The 21,750-nt window shown below is 47.0% G+C and overlaps 2 protein-coding genes and 1 long non-coding RNA gene across 3 annotated transcripts; 2 read left to right on the plus strand and 1 right to left on the minus strand.

The window, feature by feature from the left end:
• The first annotated feature begins 413 nt into the window (after window positions 1–413).
• On the plus strand, window positions 414–15,663 carry LOC133933727 (protein Shroom2-like). The gene is made up of 10 exons (XM_062380921.1): window positions 414–644; window positions 1,354–1,502; window positions 7,529–7,651; window positions 7,771–10,084; window positions 10,212–10,267; window positions 11,496–12,107; window positions 12,611–13,126; window positions 13,588–13,759; window positions 13,874–14,146; window positions 14,229–15,663. Exons 1-10 carry the CDS (start codon window positions 429–431, stop codon window positions 14,499–14,501), a joined length of 4,704 nt encoding a protein of 1,567 aa, XP_062236905.1. The 5' UTR covers window positions 414–428; the 3' UTR covers window positions 14,502–15,663.
• Window positions 1,320–5,074, minus strand: LOC133933730 (uncharacterized). Its single transcript, XR_009912095.1, has 3 exons — window positions 4,319–5,074; window positions 1,613–1,699; window positions 1,320–1,524 (listed from the first exon to the last, which is right to left on the minus strand). It is a non-coding gene; the product is annotated as an uncharacterized LOC133933730 (long non-coding RNA).
• Window positions 15,664–16,231: 568 nt separating the features above from the next.
• LOC133933871 (neuronal acetylcholine receptor subunit alpha-2-like) lies at window positions 16,232–20,396 on the plus strand. The gene is made up of 8 exons (XM_062381111.1): window positions 16,232–16,283; window positions 17,312–17,463; window positions 17,558–17,602; window positions 17,987–18,096; window positions 18,786–19,005; window positions 19,123–19,625; window positions 19,756–20,191; window positions 20,271–20,396. The coding sequence occupies exons 1-8, from the start codon at window positions 16,232–16,234 to the stop codon at window positions 20,394–20,396; spliced, it is 1,644 nt and encodes a 547-aa protein (XP_062237095.1).
• The last annotated feature ends 1,354 nt before the right edge of the window (window positions 20,397–21,750 follow it).

The raw sequence follows: 21,750 nt of genomic DNA on the forward strand, positions 1-21,750 counted from the left end.
CCTCTCGTCTCTGTCCTGTCTCCTGTTCTCTATTCTTTTGGACCTTTGCTTGCAGCTTTGGTGCAGAGAACATTTATCACAGGTGAGTTAAAGCTCAGAAATTTAACTAAAAAGTCGATTTACAATGTCTGACATTAGATTAAGTTTAGTTATGATCAGCTGCCTCTGTTGTTTACATGTTATGCTTAGTTTGTAGCTGCCACATTTTGCTTAATTTGGAATCATGTTTCAAGTATTTATTCTTTAACATGTGACATTTAATAGTTTAACAAGTAAATGTTCATATAATATATGAGAAGATATTAGTTATCAGAAGAGCTACCCATTCATTTAACACAGGTCTAATTTTAATAGACACCTCCTGCTCACTATAGTTCACGTTGTTTGACTGATCTGATGTTGATGGCGCCCGCTGAGCCGGAGGCATCATGGCTGCCATGGACGAGCTGAGAGCTTCAGCAGGGAGGATGAGATGGCTGAGGGAGGTGGATAAGTTGAGGAGAGCGGGCCAGCGGAGGAAAGGGGATGACGATAAGGAGGAGGAGGACGAGGAGCTGGTGGAAGTGCTGCTCCGAGGCAAAGCACCCTGGGGCTTCACCCTGAGGGGAGGCACCGAGCACCGGGAGCTGCTGGTCATCACCAAGGTAAAACCATAGACAGCTCAGGTTTTATTTAACAATATCAAAATAGTTCAGATATCAGATATGACAATAAAAGAACAAGAACGCCAACAACTAAATCCAGAAGTCTGTCTGACTGCCCTTGTTTCCACTGCTCATCCGACTTGCCTCGTGTTGCTGAGTTGAGACGAGAGTGTGAAGGTTCCTCTCCTCTGAATTAGATTCATGGTGCAGAATTTGAACCCTTCCAGCGTCTGAAATATTGAAGCAGCTGAAAGCAAATGTGTCCCCCAGAGATCACAACACTGGTGTGTGAGATATTACACATCAGGTTCAAAGAGCCACTTGAAGCATCAGAATAAGCATCAGAGTCTTGAAGGAGCTTCTAGTTCATATCTAAACAAATACTTGGAGATAAATCTATATAAAAAGGCCCTTTATCTTGGGAATTGAACCCACAACCCTGCTCATTGTAAGCCTGGTGTGCTGTTGAGAGCTGCAGCTCACATGGAGCCGTCGTGCAGCTCTGGTTACAGACCACAGAGTTTAATTTTTCATCAGAGCGCTCGGGTTGCCCTCCTCCACAGGTTCTCCTGGATGATGTGGATGAAATCTCATCTGAAGTGAAAGATCCACAATGCTTTGTTGTCCTGTTGTGTTTGTTAAATATAAAACCTGCTCGACTCTGTGACTCACCTCTAACTGCACCTGACGTCTCTGGGTGCGAGTGCAGGTGGAGCCGGGCAGCGTGGCAGCAGCCGCCCGGCTCCTGGCCGGGGACGAGATGGTGAGCGTCAACGCCGTCCCCCTCAGCGGCTCCCGGCAGGAGGCCATCTGCCTGGTGAAGGGCTCCCACAAGACCCTGGCCCTGGTGGTCCGAAGGTACCGCACACAAGTTTAACACCTGAGAAATACAAACACATTTTATTTTCATTAAACAACAATGAATAAGAAGCAGTCTAAAACTTCCAAATGATATTAACTTCACCAACCAATCACTTTTCTATTGGGAGGGGAGTCAGAGGAGGCAGACCCGGCCTGACAGCCTCACACGTGGGCCTCTTGCTGCCTGTTTGCCCCTGAGAGGAAAACAAAAGCTGTTATTGTGGAGGCACTCGGGCCTCGGCCAACTCTCTTACTCCACAAGTCAGATAATGATTCAGTGAATGTGACGCTCAGATGACGACAGCATGTAATCAAAACAAGAACCGGGCAAAATGTAGGATGTGGTTGTACCGGCTATGATTTATATGAGGATAACGTTAAAAAGTGTTAGTAGAAATCTACTGTCAATCTAAGTAATCTAAGTAATCTAAGTAAATAAAGCGTGTTGAGAGGTTACTGGATTATGTAATACGTCAATTAGCCAATTATAATCATGACATAATCAAGTGGTATTTGTGTTCTGCTCTTTGTTTGTGCCTCTTCTGCTCTGTGCTCACACACACACACAGTAGTTCTATTTTTTAACAGCTCTAGTTAATCTGTTTACACTTTGTTTTTTTTCATCTGCTTATCACTTTATATTCTAATAGTTGTCTGTTAAAGATACCTTAGGATTAGTGGGTATTTAGTGACATCTAGTGGTGAAGCTGCATGTTGCAGCCTCTCCTTCCAAACATCAACTAGAACCTGTGGTAGCTTCAGTTATCATAGAAACTCAAAAGTGTGTAAATATAAAGTATTTAAACACAAAAGGCCCAATCCAGGGTCAAGAAAACAACACGTTGTACAATTTAGATGAAACACAATAGTGAAAACATCAAATTGACTAATTAAATATAATAGTTTGTACTTAAAAGAAAGTTGGGGGTCAATTATAATTTATTCAATTTACTTTTTACTACATGTGTCACTGACGTCTTTAAGCCTGAATCCAATTACTGGCTGCAAAGCCACAGTCCTGGGTTTAGCGCTGCAGAGTGGGAGGAGCCACCAGACAGAGAAGGTGGATTCACACTGAGATGCAACAACTCACTCAACCGACGGTAAACACTCGATCAAAGTATCGTTCACCGAGCGAACGCCACATGCACAGCAGCAGGTGGAAACTCAGAATCTGTCTCTGGGGGGGCGCTGAGTCGTCCACAGAGCTGCCTCGAGCCGGGCGTCCTCCCCTGTTTGCAGGAGGAGTGGTACAGTCCGTGTTGCCTAGGTGAGTTGACACTACTTAGTCGGATAGGCCATATCAGCAGGGCCTATTGTTTTCAGGGGCTTTGGCTGCAGAGTGGGCGCTCCTGTCTGTGTGTCTCTCCTCTCTCTCTCTGGACATGTTTGGCTTTTAGAAGATAAAGAGGAGATCCCTCACTTCTCAGGTATTTCCTCTTCCTCTTCCCCTTCTCTCTCCCTCTCTTTCTTTCTCCACCTCTTTATTATTCCATCTGCTGGGATTCAATCATATGGCTTCCTGACAAATGGGATTAGAACGGGAAGCGCTGGATGAGTTTTGAGATAACGGCAGGTTTTTCTTTATGTGGTCGACACATGAAGCTTTAACAGACGGCGACAGGTTCGAGTCCCAGGGTCAGAGAGAAAGCTGACAAACTGCCGGGGGGGGGGGGGGGGGGGGGGGGGGGGGAGGATTTATGTGACGGTGGGGAAACGGACGGATGACAGCTTTAGTGCAGGTAAACTGTTAGAGCTAAAGCTGTGTGCTTCTATGTGTGTGTAGAGTAAATTTACAAGGTAAATCTTTTGTTTGGTAAATCACTGTTATCTCACTCACACACACACACACACACACACACACACAATAGAATACACACAGGTTGAAAGCAGCTGATCTGATTGTCGACTACAGATTTCAATAATTTTCAGACGATTTTCGTACGTGTGTGTTTTCACCCTCGGCCCAATAACATGGTTTTCATTTTTGACCTAAAACTAAGTGAAATTTATTAATTTAACAGGCTCTTTCAAATTGTATAATGTAAATAATAACATAAAATCTTGTGTACTCTTATAATACACACAAGGCATATTAAAGCTTGTGTTTTTGTCTGAATATTTCAAATGTGGGTCAGTTCAAAACACTTTTTCATCACTTATACTTAAAACCATTATATATAATAAAATAATAAAAAGAATCAGGATTTAGTTGCTATGAATTCATCTTGAGTTTGATCCCGGCTGTTTGGTGTCTTCAGGTTAATCAGAGATCGGTTCTTTCTCATTCAAACATTTTTTCCTCCGTCCTCTTTTGATGTTTTTGTGGCCGGTCCCGGCAGTGACACACCGATAAGCCCAGCTGTGATGACGCCGGCATTTTCTATTGTGCGTCTGTGTTTAGAGCTCAGCTCAGCGCGGCGTGGCTCGGCCCCACGGCCCGATGCCACCGTCCTCCACTGCTGGAGCCGCTGCCAACAAGCTGGTGATTCAGCAACACGTGTCCCCACTGAGCCGCAGGAGGAGAGTGAAAATGCGAGGGAGTTATCATCTTACTGAACGTCAGTTATTACTTAGTGTGTGTTGCTCGGTACAACCAGGACATGTGTTTGTTCACATTCTTGAGTCAATACCAGGATTGACAATTTCAGGAAAACAATGTGTCTGATCCAGTCGTCAGAACTGTTTGACCTCGACAATCTTCTGCTGCTTCTTCTTCACGTGTTAAAGAAACTCTGGAGATTTTCAGACAAAGTTCAAGTCTGATAACGCAGACTGATTTCCTGGAAACCTGATAACAACTTAAAACTCACACGTCGTCCTTGCCTCACGTGACCTCTGACTTCTCTTCTCAGAGGAGCAGTTGTTTCATGGTGAGGGAGCCACTTGGTATCTGCCTCCTCCTCCTCTTCCTCCTACTCCTTCTCCCTCGTAGTCTGACATTGGCTGGTATCTCTCAAAACAGACACTGACCCCGGCCAAACATTCCTGTCTGTGTTGTGTTTCTCCACAAGGACACTGAAGGAGAGGTAGGACAGAGGAAGCTGGTTTGTGAAACACACAAGACGAAGATGGAATCAGACATTGTGATCATACATGAGATGCAGCAGCAGTGTCAGAATTTAACCCAAATCTAAATCTGATATTGGTTTGCTTTGGTTTATTTAAGCAGGAGAGTCTCTTGAGATCAGGGTTCAGCTTCTCCCCACTTTGGATGTAAATATAACAGAGAGGAATATCTTATCTAATATCAGCACTTTTTCCTCAAAGGTCCATTTGTTTGTTTTATGGTTATTAGTCAACAGGATGCACACCACTTCTCTTTTCTACCAGAAGAATCATGTGTGGATGTGTGAGCTCTGCTGAGGGACACTCTGGATCCTGGTCATCCCGTACTTTACATTGTGTGTTTGTCTTTGTGACACAGAGACCTGTTGTGGTGTTGACGCCTCTACGCAGCCACTCAGAGTCCAAACACTAGATTACAGCTAGGACGCGGGACAGGACAATAACTCCTCCCCCTCGTCTCAAATCCCCCTCAATAATCCCTGAGGAGGAAATCTCCTCTGCAGCACAAAGTGTGTGTGTGTGTGTGTGTGTGTGTGTGTGTGTGTGTGTTCATACCAGGGGGGGGGGGGGGGGACGGAGGTGGGGAGGTGGAGGGAGTCAGTGGCTCCTCAGTCATGGAGTTGCCAGATTCCTCAGCACTCGTTTCTGTCAGACTGGTGAGAGCTGCGGTGTCAAGGTGCTTGTTGAAGGAGTCGGCCGTGGAGGAGTGAGGTGGAGGTGTCCGTTCTGAACCGGGCCTGTCATAGAGCACAGAGTGTCACAGGGTGGGTGAGTTAACATCATGCTTTCATTTCACAAAGAGAAACAAGAAGCTCGTTGTCACTTCTTTATATTTTGTTAGAACTGAAACAGATGCTGAGATCTGGTCTAATCAAGTCTTTGTATTAGATTTCCCAACATTGTTCTGGTGGAGTAGAGTAATTTCTGTGTCCTTGTCTCGGCTCTTAACCGATATGTTGTTTCCCTTCACCTTTAATGAATCCTCTCGATGACAGATTCACTCACAGCCAACTGGGTCAGCTGTGTTTCGGTTTCATGCTCTCCTGAATGAGCTGGGCTCGACGTCAGCTCATGTTTCCTGGGAGCGAGCGGCGGCGTCTCCTCCCCTGTGGAATATCTGTGACAGAGCAGCTGTATCCCTTGACAATAGACCCTCAGCGCTTTAGAAAAAGGGACATTTGCATTTCCATTGTGCAGGAGGTTGTTTGGAGGCAACGCAACTCTCACTTTGTGTCCCGTTGAACAGAGGCAGGGAACCCCATCTCTGGTTTTAGATACTTTTGGGGCTTTTCATGAATACCAGAAACTTTTTGTATTAAACCTAAACTCAACATCAAACACGAGTAAGTAAAGAAGTCAGAATTAACAGAAAGTCTGAAAGATGATGGTCTGTTGTTCCATCACAGTGACAAGCTGGAGTCAGTCTCCTGGTAGATGTCCAACAGAGACGTCCCACTTGAATCAAGGGTACGGCAGGGAGGGAAAATACCTCCCTGCATTCCTCCTGTGAAAGAATGCAGCGTCTCCATCGCGAGCCGGCAGAGTGAATGTTTCAATCAGGGTGACTCACATCTCGTCTGGACGAGACATTTCACCTCGATTGACTTCTGAACTCTGGGAATTCAGGAAGAGTCCAATCAAGAGGTTTTTTTTTAACTTTGTGGACAGTTTTTCTTCTTCAGGGGTTGTTCTTTTGTTTTTAGATAAATGAATCTACTCAGTTGGATGAGAAGGAGCTTCTGGTGGCAGGGAAGCATCCACTTTACAGCCATCTAATTTTTTCTCAAAGCTGAGCAGCTAAGCTGTGTAAGAGCCATATGGCTGTGACAGGTCTGTCTCCAGCTCCTGTTCTGAAGCCTCTTCACAATAATAGAGGGGGGGGGGGGGGGTATACCAGCCTGCTTGGTCTTTATACATCATTCTGGGTAAAAGTGCACTCAAGGATTTGGTGCAAAACGCAGACACAAAGCTTTTAAATGAATCCAGTTGTCCTAATTATCTAGCTGTAATTAACATGGATCTAAATTGGGTTGTGTTGCTTTGTGTTGGCCTCACACCAGTGGGGGGTCCACCCCTTGTAGTGCTTTTGTAAAGCTGAACGAGAGAGAGAGAGAGTGTTTCTGGCCTAACCCTCCAACTCACTGTTTTCCTGTTCTTTCTTCAGAAAGAAGAAAATTCAGCTTCATGATGTTTCCCTGTTGAAGGTTGATGCCGACGTGTCCTCCTCCTAATTTCCTTACTTTTCCTTTTACTCACCACCCATCAGGCCTATAATGGTTGATGTTGTGTCGCCACGCACAATGCCGTCAGAAACCGAAGTTCACGTGGCGAGGAGCTTTCTGACCAAGATTTTGCGAAGCTCTATGAGGTACCGTCAGCGAAACATGTCCTGTCGTGATTGCTGGTAGTTTGTGATGAAGCAGAGTCGCCATTGGTCACTGAGCTTGTGTTGTGTTCCTTTGAATTCTTCCCTCAGTGATGTTACTAGTTGTGATTTGTTCCTTTGTCTTAGTTGATCTGGGTTTTAAAGTTGTTTCCAGTCGTGTGATGTCCCGTCAGGTCTAGTGCTATTATTTGGTTTTAGTTCACATCATTAAATTTGTGTGTTTTATCCAATAACCACCTGTGATGATTTTCTCTTTCAACACGCTCTCCAGGAAGAACCGCTTCAAAGGGTATGTGTACCTTCGGGGGGAGTGCTTATCAGTTTGTGTTTCTGTAGGTGATAATATAAGAAATATAAGATTGTATTTGATTTCCAGGGCAGAGAAAAATTAGATACTATACCGCAGACTTTAAGAAGTTGTTATATAGAGTTTGTTATTTTGCACAAAACCCACTAAGCTGAATTATTTGTGTTTGAAACCCGGGTTTGGGAAAACAGCGCAGAAGCTTAAATGTCAAACACTCCCTTGTGATAGATTAAACTGTTGTGTTTGCTCTGTGCCTTGCAGAAAGAATGATCCAGGCTCGCGGCCCCATTCCTGGCACTCCTCCAAGCTGACAGAAGAGGAGACAGAGCCCGCTGGGAGAGAGGCCACCTCGGCACCGGTCCGGCAACCAAAACATGAAGCAAGGTGAGGATTTAAAGTTCTCCTCTTCTGTTCCTCTGCATGAAACACGGCACAAACTAAATTCTGTCATTTGGTTTGCCTCACACCTTAAACTTAAACTTTCTGCTGACTTTACAAACCAGGCCCAAAGAATTGTCCACTCAAGGGGAACAGAACAGCCAGTGTCAGCTAACCAGTCAGCTCAGCTCAGTGAACAACATGGAGAGACTGGACCGTCCCTCTCATCCTTTCCCACCGGCTCGTCTTTCCCCAACCAAATACATCAGCGATGCAAAGCCCCTCGCTGGACCTGCCGGCAAGAGAGACTCTGCGTTCAGCTGCTTCTCCAATGGCTCCAGCCCTCCAGTTCACGACCAGAGCACATGTGGTAGGAAGGGAACCAGCACTGAAAACATTTTCTTCAAGGGCCTTCAGAGCGAGGGGCTTCAACAGGCCGGGCGGACCAGGTACCACCAGCCGGCGCTGGGGAACGGAGGCTGGGAGGGGTTACGGGCAGAGGAGCAGCCGGCCACTCGGGTTTCCATCGCAGGGAGAATGAACATCGGCCCAGTGTGGCAGGTACCAGAGAAGAAGTCCCAGTCTCCGCCTCCACCACCTCCTCCCCTGCGCAGTGACAGTTTTGCCGCCACAAAAGTGTTCCCCTACCCCGAAGGGCCAAGTGTTCCCACAAAGAGCCACCGCAGATCCACCGAACAACTGACTGAGAGCAACGAGCACAACGGCCTCAGATCTCGACAAGGAAAAACCTCAGATCCAAGACACGGCTTCAAGCCCCTGCCAGCCAAAGACTCCCTCCATCCCCCCCGCGCATCCGCCGACCACAACCACAACCAGCTGCACCCCAACAAACTGTTCTCTCTGTCCAGCAATGACGTGAGACAGTCTCATTACACCCAAGTGGCTGCCCACCAGAGGCAGTACAGCGATGAAAGCCCCTTCTACCTGCACACCAGGTCAGCTCCTCCCGCAAAGACTCAGAGTGTTGGCAGCTACTATCGCAGCCTCCAGGATCTACCCACTAATCTGTTCAACCGCAGGCAGGTTAGGCACTCCACCGCATCCATGACAAGCTGTGCTGCAAACCCACACCTGGAGGGTTGGGGCCACAGCAGATACTACGGCCCAGCAGGCAAACATCTGGCTCAGGCCGCGGAGCTTCAGGCCAGGCAGGGCAAAGCAGAAGGCCGGAGGGGGGAGACGGAGAAGGCACACTGGGTGAACAGCAGTGAACCAGGCTTCTCAAGTTCACTAAAGGCAAAGTACCCTCTACCTCATTCCCAGATGCCTTACAGCGAAAACAAGGAGCGCAATGGTCATTCCCATCTGGGGAATGGTCTTCATCCAACCTCGGAACATGGTAATCAGAGCCGCAGCCCAGAGGACGCTGCAAAGAGAGCTGAAGGACACAGCAATGACACCAAGAGACATTTTTCCACACATCTAAGTAATGATCATAAGGTCAGTCTTTCAAGGCAGCAAGACCCATGGGTGCCTCAAGAAGACCAGCGGATATCCCCCCTGAAAACCCCCCTCCTCCACTCCCTGGCCCAGGAGAGCAGGAGTCTGGCTGAGAGGCAACCCGCAGCTTTATCCATGGGCCTCATGTCCACCCAGGATACTGGTGACCCCATGGCCACCGGCAGTGGAAAGGTGAATCGACGCAGTGACCGCTACGCTACCACACTCCGAAAAGAGATCCAGCAGAAACGAGCTCAGCTGCAGAAGAGTCGCAGCGCCGCCACTCTGACGTGTGACGCGGAGGACGAGGAGGTCAAGGAGTGGAGATCCACTGAGACTTCCACGTCCTCTGGTGCCTCCTTTTCCAATATCTACAAGGATCACCTGAAAGAGGCTCAGGCCCGGGTTCTCCAGGCCACCTCCTTCCAGAGACGCGATCTGGAGCCCCTTGGACCCGAGGTGTCGGTAGTGAAAACCTCTAATGGACGCATTAGAGGACGTAAACGCTTCCCCCTGGCAAAGAGGACTCACTCCTTCTCAGAGCCGGACAAGATAGACAAAGTAGGGGTGGAGTTAGAACCTCAGAGGGGGTCCTTCGGAGAGCGCATGAGGTTCTTCGAGGCCAAACCAGCTTTCTCCAGACCTGTGCTGAGGTCAAGTCAAAGTTCAAACCTGAACACGGACCTGGGTGAGATAAACAAAGTCAAAGAGTACACCTCCTCTGCAGAGCCTGAGGAGCCACACTCCTCCCCAGACCCCGACCTCCTCAGTCCTGGATACAATCAGACCTTACTGGAGCAGCAGAGGCTCGGGACCTTCGCTGAGTACCAGGCCACATGGAACAAGCAGAAGAAGTCGCCAGAGGTCAAGACGCAAGGGAGGTATCACTCTGCAGAGAATATCTTGGATGCAGAGGAGAAAGTCCTATGCACCCATGAGAGATCCAGATCATCCCCCTCTGCAGACTTCTACGCACAGGTCAGTTTTTAATTCTCGATGGTTCAGAGTTCCACTTCTCAAAATCTGTCTTTTGAAAAGAGAATAACGGTCATTGAGGAGAGTCTGAATTTACAAAAAGCCCTGAACTCTACCTTGTATTCTGCAGAACCTTCCCTCATCGTGGAGAGACCTTGAAGACCAGCAGAGCAGTTACACCACCAGGTGAGGTTCTAAACCCGACCGGCAGCTGAATGCCGACCAGCCGCCTGGTCACTCCGACCTGTCAAAACATCCGGCAGAGAGAAATCCCGATGAAGTTTCACGTAGATGAGGAATGTATTTGAGTGGTGAGATTTCAGAAAGAGAACAGCTCAGGTTTCTTGCACTGAAAGGAAACAATCATTTTCCAACTTTACCTCCTGCTCACGTTTAGCTGATTGGAATCTCCCCGACTCCCATAGCAAACAACACCTAGATTAAAAAAGGTGTCAGTGGGGTGACTGGTGAATTACGATGGGCGGAGAGTGGATCACTTCATTCTTCAGCTGCTGTTAACAAAGACAACTTACTGATCTGTTGCATTCGTGACCATTTTCTTGGTCTAATGGTGAAATCAATCCACTGGGTTTGCTCCTTTGTTGTATTTGTTTCATTCTGCACAGAGTAGGAGAAAAACATGCGTCAGGAAATGTGATATTAACCTGGAAATACTTTAGCAAATGCTAATATTAATGTAACACGTTTACAATAAGGTAAATACAATAATTAGACACAGTTCAGGGGAAGTCAGGCCTCAGTGTTTTTACATTCATGGCTCAGGTCTCTTGCAGTATAACAAACACACACACACAAACACACACTGAATCTCTGAAGCCTTCAAATCTGTAAACACACACACACACAGCCTCTCATGTGGTTCAGGCTGGAGTAAACAGAGTGGTGTCCGCAAGGTAAACAACTCGGCTAAAATCTCATCCTTTTTTACAAGAGGAGTAAATAAAATCAATGTTTAACTTTATCTCAGTCAAAAGTTTTCTGTGAAAAACACATTTATTCAAGTGCAGAAGAGAAATCTGACTTTTTTGTTTCAGTTGTTCAGTCTCAGTCTTGTTTTTCTTGAAGCAAGCTGTGGTTCAAACAGCCACAAAACGTTGTCTGACTCATGAGTGAATCCATGAGAACGAGTGTGATAACAAACTGTTCTGTACTTAGTTTGAGCTGCTTTGGAAGGAAAGACAAATTAAATCAATGTATTTTTGTTAAATTCAAATAGTCCTCACCTCAGGTTTCCTTTCACTGCTGTATTTTGCTTATTTGAATGAGTTTTCAGGGAATCTGTTGAATCTCATGTGTGTGTTTATTCCGTGGGAAGTTTATTGTTTCTATGTATTTGTCTAAGACCATATTAATCTCTGGCACTGATGAAGTTTGTCTTTATTTTGACCACTAGAGGAGAATCAGAGAACCGACTGCGATATCAGGCCGACTGCAGCCCACACTCGGCCCCGTCAGTGCCCAGGAACCAGGGCCCAGCACCAGGCCCCTCTGACCACAGGACCAAATCCAACGCTGCCAGTCCCTCCCAGACCACACTCTCCTCGGGCCCTCGCAGCCACAGCCCCAACCCTGGCTCCCATCACGCAGCTCAGCCTCCACCAACCAAGGGCCTCCTGCCGCCGCCCTGGCCCCTTTTAGGGCCAGAAACCACATCCTCCTCAGAGGAATTCCCCGCTGCCTCCCAGGCAAACCCGGCGGCACTCCAGCCTCTGTCCAGCTGTAGCTTTGACACCAAGCACCATGATACTACCCCCGGCTCCTCTGCTGGCCCCGCCCCGGCCAGCTCCCCTCACCTCAGCTGGACATCCCCACCAGATGTGAGTGAAGGAGATGTGGAGCCCGTGCAGGAGAAGGAGCAGCTGCCACGGCCTTCGTCGCCTCGCTCCTCCTGGACGGCCCCTCAGTCTTTACCCAGCGCGGATCGAGTGCGGTCTCCCTCGCCACAGTTTGCACCGTTGAGACTGACGGACAAGCCGCCGGCCGTGAAGGATGACTCAACACTCAGGTAAGCAGCTTAGCAGAAGTGCTTCAGGTCTCCTCAGTGCCCCTCGTTACGTAAAGCAATTCCCTCGTGTTCTCGTGGAAGAGGCTCTGAAGAAGAGCTCTGGGTAAACAAGTTCAAGAGGGAACAGTTCAGTTGAGACATAAGTTTGTCAGAAGAACGATGTAGAAGCTTATTCAGCTGCTGCAGAACGACCGGGCTGGATCTCCTCTGAAGCCTCAGATGAATCCAAGTGGAGGCTGTAATTTTGTGAAAGCCACATGAGTGCTGTGACCTTTGCTTTCCATCGCGACTCTACTGTAGATCCTTTAATTAGAACCAGTCCACTGAGCAGCTCTCGGGTTTGTCAAAGAAAATGAACCCAATACGGTTTTATCTTTATTTTCCGTCGTCCGTCCTCCGAGGCATCTTCCTCGCCTCAGTCACATCCATATTTAGTCTCAGCCTTGTGTTTAAAAAAAATAGAAGTTGAATAATTTCAGGTTTTGACACTGAGCTGTTTCCAGGTCAGAAAATGAGCTGAAGTTTGCAGATGGGATGGATGTGAACAGTCCAGTGAGGAAAGTCCCCGTGAGGATCGTCCACGCTGAGAGCAGCTCAGACCGGGGGGGATGTGCCTACCTGCCCCCGACGGGCGAGACCTGCCGCCCCTTTGAGCCGTCGCCCTTCATCCCCTGCCTGGGGACCACAGAGCACCCGGTGTCGTCCCTGTTCAGCACCTACATCCGCCAGGTCACTCAGGACCCGGGTCAAGTTTCCTCACAAGAGACAGACAAAGAGTCGAGCTCGGCAGGTGTCCAGCGCTTGGAGGAGGACGCCAAGAGAGAGGAACTGGCCAGGGACATCATGGGTAAAGACAAGTCCCTGGTGGACATCCTCGACCAGAGCGGCAGGAAGACCACCATGGACCTCATGGAAGGGCTCTTTCCTCCAGAGGAGCAGATCCTGGAGGGAGCCCACCAGAGGAGGAGGACCCCCACCAGCTCCAGGCCGACCACGTCATCCCCCAGGATCATGGACAGGTGGGGAAAGAATCCTTTAACCTTTGCAAGGTCGTCTCCATTTCTTCACCAAAACTTCCTGATCAAGTTTTTATCTGGATGAAGCAAGAATTCCTGAATTCCTGAGAGTGATGACCTCTGACCTCCCCACAGCAACACTAGCTTACTGTAGAAACATTTCACAACATTGTCAAAAAAGACAAATGCATTTATGAATAAAATACATCAAATGTAAAGGGAATAATCAATATTAGAGGAAAGTGACATAAAATAAAATATAAAATGGTTTAGATTTAAGTTGTAAGGCCTTTTACAGCCCAGAAAAGAGGGACTTAAAGTTTTGTGAACATTCACCCCCAGTGAAGGTTCACCCTTCACTCATTCTTCCCTCTAGTGGTCAAACGATTCATTACAGTTATAACCTCCAGCCATCACTCTTAGATTAACCTGAAAGCCGTCTGTTCCTTTGCTCTCTCTGTCAGGAGGGGGGAGGAGGAGGATGTGTCTGCAGCAGCTTCTCTGGTGCCCAGCTCCTCCTACTACAACACATCAGCTCCCAAAGCCGAGCTCCTCATCAAGATGAAGGACATGCAGGGGCAGCTGGAGGAGCAGGACTCTGAGGACGAGCTGGACATCGATCTGGCCAGTAAAAAGGTCTAACTCACCCACCGCCGTCCTTGGACATTGACGTCATCATGTAGAAGTTGGAAGTGTAGAATAACTCTCATTGTTGTGTTAATAGTGTTTGTCTTAATGTGTCTTCTACAGCAAGAGCTGATCTCCAGCCTGGCGAGGAAGCTGGAGGTGCTGCGGGAGGCGCGGCAGAGCCTGCAGGACGATGTGGAGGACAACGAGACCCTGGGTCGGGAGGTGGAGGTCACCGTGCAGCGCCTCTGTCAGCCCAACCAGCTCGACAAATTCTGCATGTTCGTGGGCGACCTGGACAAGGTGGTGAGTCTGCTGCTGTCGCTGTCGGGGCGGCTTGCCCGGGTGGAGAACGCCCTAAACAGCCTGGAGGACGAAGCTTCGCCCGAGGAGAAGGTAATCAACCAGGTCACATGGAACAAATATTCAGATTTGGTTTTAAATAGACAGATGACATTTCTGCATCCGCCTCCTTCAGCGGAACCTGACAGAGAAACGCAAGCTGCTGATGCGGCAGCACGAAGACGCCAAGGAGCTGAAGGAGAACCTGGACCGTCGGGAGCGCCTGGTGTCCGGGATCATGGAGGTCCACCTGGACGCGGAGAGCCTGGACGACTACCGACACTTCGTCAAGATGAAGTCGGCCCTCATCATTGAGCAGCGCAAACTGGAGGACAAGATCAAGCTGGGCGAGGAGCAGCTGAAGTGTCTGTTGGACAGTCTGCCGCTGGAGCAGAGGCCGATGCTCTGAAGCCTGGAAACAGCATCTGGTTCTGGAGAAGAAATCGTGCATCAGATTCACACCAAGCTGGAGGTGCAACATGCAGCATCTTTAATATCCATGTTGTTTATTGTTCCTCAGAAGACACGATTATAATAGTTCCTGTGCTGCAAAGATCTCAGACCAGAGAGGATTTTAAAAGAAATAATGTTTTGCACATTAGAGAGTCTGTCTGCATTGTTTACAGGTTATTTTCTACTTTAATACATCACTGCGTTAGAAACTGAACATGGACTGTTGGTGAAACTGGGCAATAATCACTAATTTAACAATATTTTGTATTTTTAGTTTTAATGATAATCTGGTATTTCAGAGACAAAAGCTAAAAGCAAAATTTGATCTTTTCAGCAGCTACTAAATTGAATCTTCAGGCCACCATACCTTTAATTGGTTGTTTTGCACCTAAACGCCCCCTAGTGACCGAACAACAACCAAGCGTGCACACACCAGATGATATTTTAAATCAACAGGTAGAAGAATAAATTTGGTTTTCTTTTCATTTCACAGTATTTCCAGCCTCACCTTGATATTTGTGTTTCCGAGTTGTATTTATCGCTCTGCATTTGCTAATATTTTCATTTCTAAAGTAATATTTTCTAGTAATTTATTGTAGCCTTTTTGAAAAATGTATTGGAGAAAGGGGAAACGTTTCCCCTGTGATTTCATTTCCTGACATGAAAAGAAGAGTTTGATTCCAATTGCATTTTTTAAAAAGTGTTGACATCCTGACAGGGTTAGGGTTAGGGTCACGTTCGATGCTTTTCTCGCATTGGAGAGGAACTCTTTGATTTATTTGAGAACAAGCGGTGAACCTGGTGACTGAAGAAGACGATGCTGATGTGTTCCAGCAGTACAGATGTTGCTCCTGCTTCTTTACTGTGACCTCAGATCCACCACAGGGACTGAGGTGCAGCTGGAGGTTCTCAGTGAAGTTGAATCAAAACGTTAGCACTTTACTCTGGTCCTTTTATGATTTTGGAGACTCTCGACATGTATATTTAAAAGAAGACGTGCCTACTGTAGCTCCGCACCGCTGTAACTTTCATGGACTGACGTGGCTGCTGCGTACAGCCCATCTGTATGCAGGGGGCTCCACCACCAGCTTCAAAGCAATAAAATGATTTGATGATCACGACTTTTATTATTTCAAGGTATTGTATACATGTATTATGGGGAAATGTTTGAGGTATTTAACTAGCTCCCTCATCACAAATGGCCGTGGCCCTAAAACGAAGGGCGTTGACTTCTAAGTCAAACTTAATATTCGGTTGTGCTGATTCCAGCAGCTTAAATATGTGAGACTGAAATTATGTCTCCAGACCCCAGACACCACTTCATACTAAAGAGTTAAGAAGGGGGAGTGAGGGTGAGTGGGGGAGTGAACCATGAAGCTTCACATATTTAAATATTGTGTCCTAACATGAAAATGTGTAATTGGATCAGAGGCACAGAGAGATACTGGAGTATAATCATCATCATCATCATCATTATTATTATTATTATTATTATTAAAGCAGTAGCAGAAACACTTGACGTGATTGGCTCCTGACGCCAGGAGATGGTGAGATAGTGTAGGAGGGGGTTGAGGCTGTTTGAGGACGAGCGGAGGAGACTGGGAACAAAGGCAGAACAGTTCTGACACCACCTGAGCTCCATCTGATTTATAACAACATTAATAAACAACATCTCCGTTGTTTTCAATGGATTCTACGCCACTGTTGCGCTGCTGCTGCTGGATCCTCATCAGCTCCGGTGAGTGAGGCGTCGACAGATAAGTGAAGATTGACTGATTTTTTAAATCGCTTCTTCCTCTGTGTGTTTCCTCTTGTTAGAAAAACCTGTGATTTAATAAGAAACTTCAAACTGTGAATCCTAGAAGGTTTGATGTTCTTTTTAATCTGTATATTACCAGATATATAGGTAACTGTTGAGTTGTTAATGACATAGAAATGTCTATTTTAGTTTCCTATTTTACAAATATTACTGTATTATCCATCTAAGAATCCATTTTTATTCTTTCTGGTATAAAACATTTGACTTGTAATATTTAAAATACACAACTTAGTGGCTGTATGATATAATAATTATATATAATAACCCACAAGTTATGAATGTCGTCTATTAAATCAAAATTCAATAAAATGATTAACTTACTAATGACGATAAACAACCTTACAGCATTTTCATGCGTGACCATGTTAACTGAACCACTATTTCTTCAGGTTATAAACAGTCAAATATTATCGAAGGAACTGGAATCACACACACACACACACACACACACACACACACACACACACAGACACACACACACACACACTCAAACACACACACACACACACACACTTGTTCATGCTCTTGGCTCCGTTTCTCTCGCGGTGGCTAATCCTAAATTGCCTGCTGGTGATGCCAGAGTTGAGAGCTGTGAGCCAAGAGACAGAGAGAGGGGGAGGGGGAGGTGGGGGGTGCTGAAAAAGAGGAAGATGTTTTACCTGAAGCCGCCTGGACCTGTATTCAGTGTCCGTTGTACCTGCAAGAGATTGAACCTCATCGGAAACAACTGGGCAAACACCAGGGATCAAGAATGAAGTTATGTGTCTGTGACGACTGCTGGAATAAAACTAAGTCTTAATGTTGGTTAAAAACGAACCATCTGAAAAATGTTTCAATTATGTCCCATGATTAAATATAACTCTTATTATACTTCATAAATCTCAATTAGAAATACTTAAATGAAAAGGCAGACCTCTTCCTCCTCTTGTCCCGCCCCTCGTCGTCAGTCCTGGCTGAAGACTGGACTCGTGTCCACACCGAGGACCAGCTCTTCAGGAGCCTGTTTGGAAGATACAGCAAGTGGACGCGTCCGGCGAGGAACATCAGCGACGTGGTCATCGTCAAGTTTGGCCTCTCTATCGCGCAGCTGATAGACGTGGTAGGAACACACACATCCTGGAGGACCCGGTAAAATGTAAAGAATATTTACAAATACACCCTGATTCATAAACTTGTGAATTCTTGGTTCTTAGGATGAGAAGAATCAGATGATGACGACCAATGTGTGGCTGAAACAGGTTGGAAAGAGACTCGAGTGTCACTGAGGGAGCTTTGAGAAAGATAAGAGAAATACAACTTCTCCAAAACCACATTTAATCCAGATTCTTATTTTGATTCTGCACCAACTTGCACATAGATATCAGTTGATATAGATTTTTTTTCAAGGATCCATGATCTATTCTCTGGGAATCTCACACCTCTAAAGAAAGGTAAAAAAAAAACAAGGTTCCTGGATGAATGAGTTCTTTCTTTGATCAAATCTCATCCTTCTGCCAAGTTTTGTGTAAATCCGCTCAGTTGTTTATGTGTAATAATGTATGGGGGGGGGAGAACGTGTGTGTGTGTGTGTGTGTGTGTGTGTGTGTGTGTGTGTGTGTGTGTGTGTGTGTTTGTGCTGACAGGAGTGGACAGATTACAAACTGCAGTGGAATCCGTCGGACTTCGACAACGTGACGTCCATCAGAGTTCCCTCCGAGCTCATCTGGGTGCCTGACATCGTTCTGTACAACAAGTAAACACACACCAAACTCTAACTTGACTTCTCCCTGCTGGAGCACAGATACGTGTGAGGCGTTGTTCACGGTGCACACACATCCTGAGATGACTCTGAATCTCTGTAGGCGGAGCTGGAAATAAATTCTGTAGTGATCAATTACCTGCTTGATCGTTATAACTAGGTCCTCGTCGGCAGGAGAGTGGATGAGGAGGGAAGGTCACTTGCATGGAGGCAAACAGCTTGACGGCCTCACAGCCATTTCTGCATATTCCTGCATATCAATTGGTGATTCATGCAAATGATCCTGATGAATAAATGACCCTGATTCTGTTGCCGCTGCACGGAGATCTTGCGTCACGCGGTTTTCACTGGAGTCGAGTTCCCCCCCACCCCCCCGGGACTCGAGGAAGCATTAATTCTGCAGTTTTGTCTGTAGGAGATGAAACTTTCTCCTCCTTCAGCAGTTGTCTAAATGAGCTTGCATCATGAATACAGTGTCGTTAACATCCACTGATCAATTATTTAACGCCGCCTCTGTAAACGGGTTTGGCTGCAGGTTTATTGATTCACCTTTTGAGTTTGAAACGCAATGAGATGCAAACTCGGGAGCTCTGCTGAATAAAAAGTGTTTCAATCTCCTCCAACTTCTCCCTCATTTTCTTGCCGTGCTTCTTGAGTTTTCTTCCTCCTGCTTTTTTCTCTAGTGCGGATGGAGACTTCGCCGTGACCCACATGACCAAGGCCAAGCTGTTTCACACGGGCCGCGTCCTCTGGGTGCCGCCGGCCATCTACAAGTCGTCCTGCTCCATCGACGTCACCTTCTTCCCCTTCGACCAGCAGAGCTGCAAGATGAAGTTCGGCTCCTGGACGTACGACCGCGCCAAGATCGACCTGGAGCCCTTCGAGAACACCGTGGACCTGAAGGTGCGACTGTTTGCGACCTGATACATCGTCTGTGAGCCATGAATTTCAGTCTGAAGTTGGACGACTGACCAACCGGGGCCGCATCATGAGCACGACTAACAAAAGTCTAACTTCCAGGATTACTGGGAGAGCGGAGAGTGGGCCATAGTGAACGCCGTGGGCACCTACAACACCAAGAAGTACGACTGCTGCCACGAGATCTACCCGGACATCACCTACTACTTCGTCATCCGCCGCCTCCCGTTGTTCTACACCATCAACCTCATCATCCCCTGCCTCCTCATCTCCTGCCTGACCGTGCTGGTTTTCTACCTGCCGTCCGATTGTGGCGAGAAAATCACACTGTGCATCTCCGTGCTGCTGTCGCTCACCGTCTTCCTGCTGCTCATCACCGAGATCATCCCGTCGACCTCGCTGGTCATTCCGCTGATCGGGGAGTACCTGCTCTTCACCATGATCTTCGTCACGCTGTCGATCGCCATCACCGTGTTCGTGCTGAACGTGCACCACCGGTCGTCTGCGACTCACACCATGCCCCCGTGGGTTCGGAGGCTCTTCCTGTGTTCGGTGCCTCGCTGGCTGTGCATGAAGCGTCCACATCCTGATCTGAGGCCTGTCAGGTGAGCAACCAGTCAACAGGAAGTGAGTTTAGACACAGGATACATGGACTGTACTGTAATAATCAGTATTAATCACTAAAAACTCAAAACAGTCATGGCATTGTTTCCCAAACTCACTTTGTTGTCCCAGGCGCAGACGCATAACCGATAGGCTCCTCCCTGTCTGGACCCCTGGCCCCCCCGACATCACATCTACCTGGATCACTGAGGAGTCGGACATCGATCTCCATGGTTGCCACCGCAGCCACCAGCTGGACTCCTTGGACAGCGGAGATGAAATTCACATCTGCGATATTCATGGTTACTCAAACCTGCCGAGGTCGGGGGTGAGGAGAAGCGGTCGTCCGAGGATTTCCTCCCTCTCTCCACCTTCCCCTCCATCTCTTGGTTACACCCTCCTCCCACAGAGACGCTCCACACTCAGTTTGGACTGGGACACCCCCCCTGTGGAGCATGGTTCGATCCAGAGCCCATCCGGCACTGCTCTGTCTCCTGCGGTGGTGTCAGCCCTGGAGGGGGTCACCTACATCGCAGAGCATCTGAGAGCAGAGGACGCAGACTTCTCGGCAAGTGTCGCTGCTGCTGGTTTATAAGAGACTTTCATCTAGAGTCTCGTCCTCTTCTCATTCGGTTTTGTCTCTACAGGTGAAGGAGGAGTGGAAGTACGTGGCCATGGTCGTGGACCGGATCTTCCTGTGGATGTTCATCATCGTGTGTCTGCTGGGGACAGTCGGGCTCTTCCTGCCGCCCTGGCTCTCTGGGATGATTTAGATTTACACCAAATATCAAAAGAGAGAAAATATTAAACTAATAAATACCTTGTTTAGAAAGGTGGACTGTGAGTGATCCAAATATTTGAGATTTCAGTCACGAAAACCCACATCTCTTAAGTTTCTGGTAGAGGAAATAACCATTTTGACCTGATTTCCTACTGATCATTAAATTTGATAGAAACATGATTTGAACATTGATGAAAATGGTCACATGATGTCTCATGATATTTACCTCCACATGATTTAATCCGACCACTGAAATCCCAAGTAGCTTCCAGGAAGGGAGGCAGTTCTCTGATGCTCCTGCAGGTCAACTTTCAACCTGCAGGGGGCGCACAGCAGAACAGAACAGTGCAAACAAGTGAGACTGCTGAAAAACATTAAACAGTTCATAATCTGACCAGCTGGGGGCAGCAACATCAAACATTATCACAATGATGGCACTACTCCCACTAATTTCAGTCCTCCAGCATTATAATTATTTGTTTGTGTCCTTTAATTGGATTTAATTGAAATTGTGTTAATGTACAACTTTGTGAGACTTCACGTAAACATGTTGATGACAAGCAGGAGAAAGGAAACGAGTAGCACAACTGTCTCTACATCTCTGCAGCGCGCAGCACAGACACTCACTGATTTATGTTGTTTTATGAGTGATGCATAATGAAGTGGTTATTTGTCAGTTGCTCAGATGACTCAAGTGTTGCAGTGTGTCTCTTATCTACCACTATTAGGTTGTTTCTCTCATCTGAAAAGAAGAAGGCGAGAGAAGAAGGTCATCTGTTATTACTCTTTTCGAAGAAATTTCCTGGAATTGTGACGCTTTTTGTTTTGTTTTCTGATAATTATCTTCCCAGTGAGAAGCAGATCTTAATAAAGATTAGTTTTTCTGAGGAATCACAGCCAGAAGGATCCTAAGGAGAAAAGCTAACGTCAATCACCCACTTCAGGCGTCAGCTTGGGGGTTTGATGGTTTGTGGCAGATTTACAAGAAAACAAATGCTGCTACTATGTCAAACAGCCAGAGATCCATTCATCAAGTAGATGAGCAGCACGGTAAATTAATACAACCACATTCTGACATGTGAACGAGCTGCTCCACAAGTCGCCCTCTGTTGTCAGAGCCACTCTTAACGTATTCAATACATATGATAAAGTGGGCTTTTCATAATTACACTGTGTCTTGATAGGGACTGAAGTGTATTAATAGGTGAGCATCAGGATGAGAACATGTTCAACTCTCTGAACTGATGATGTAACAAGTAAAAACCCTGTTCTCTGCTTTCTGAGCAATTTGTCATCTGGAACTGATCCTGGTGGGAAACTCTGAGTTCACGTCACACAGAGAAGAC

This window comes from Platichthys flesus, chromosome 22 (assembly GCF_949316205.1).
Source record: "Platichthys flesus chromosome 22, fPlaFle2.1, whole genome shotgun sequence".
Classification (NCBI taxonomy): domain Eukaryota; kingdom Metazoa; phylum Chordata; class Actinopteri; order Pleuronectiformes; family Pleuronectidae; genus Platichthys; species Platichthys flesus.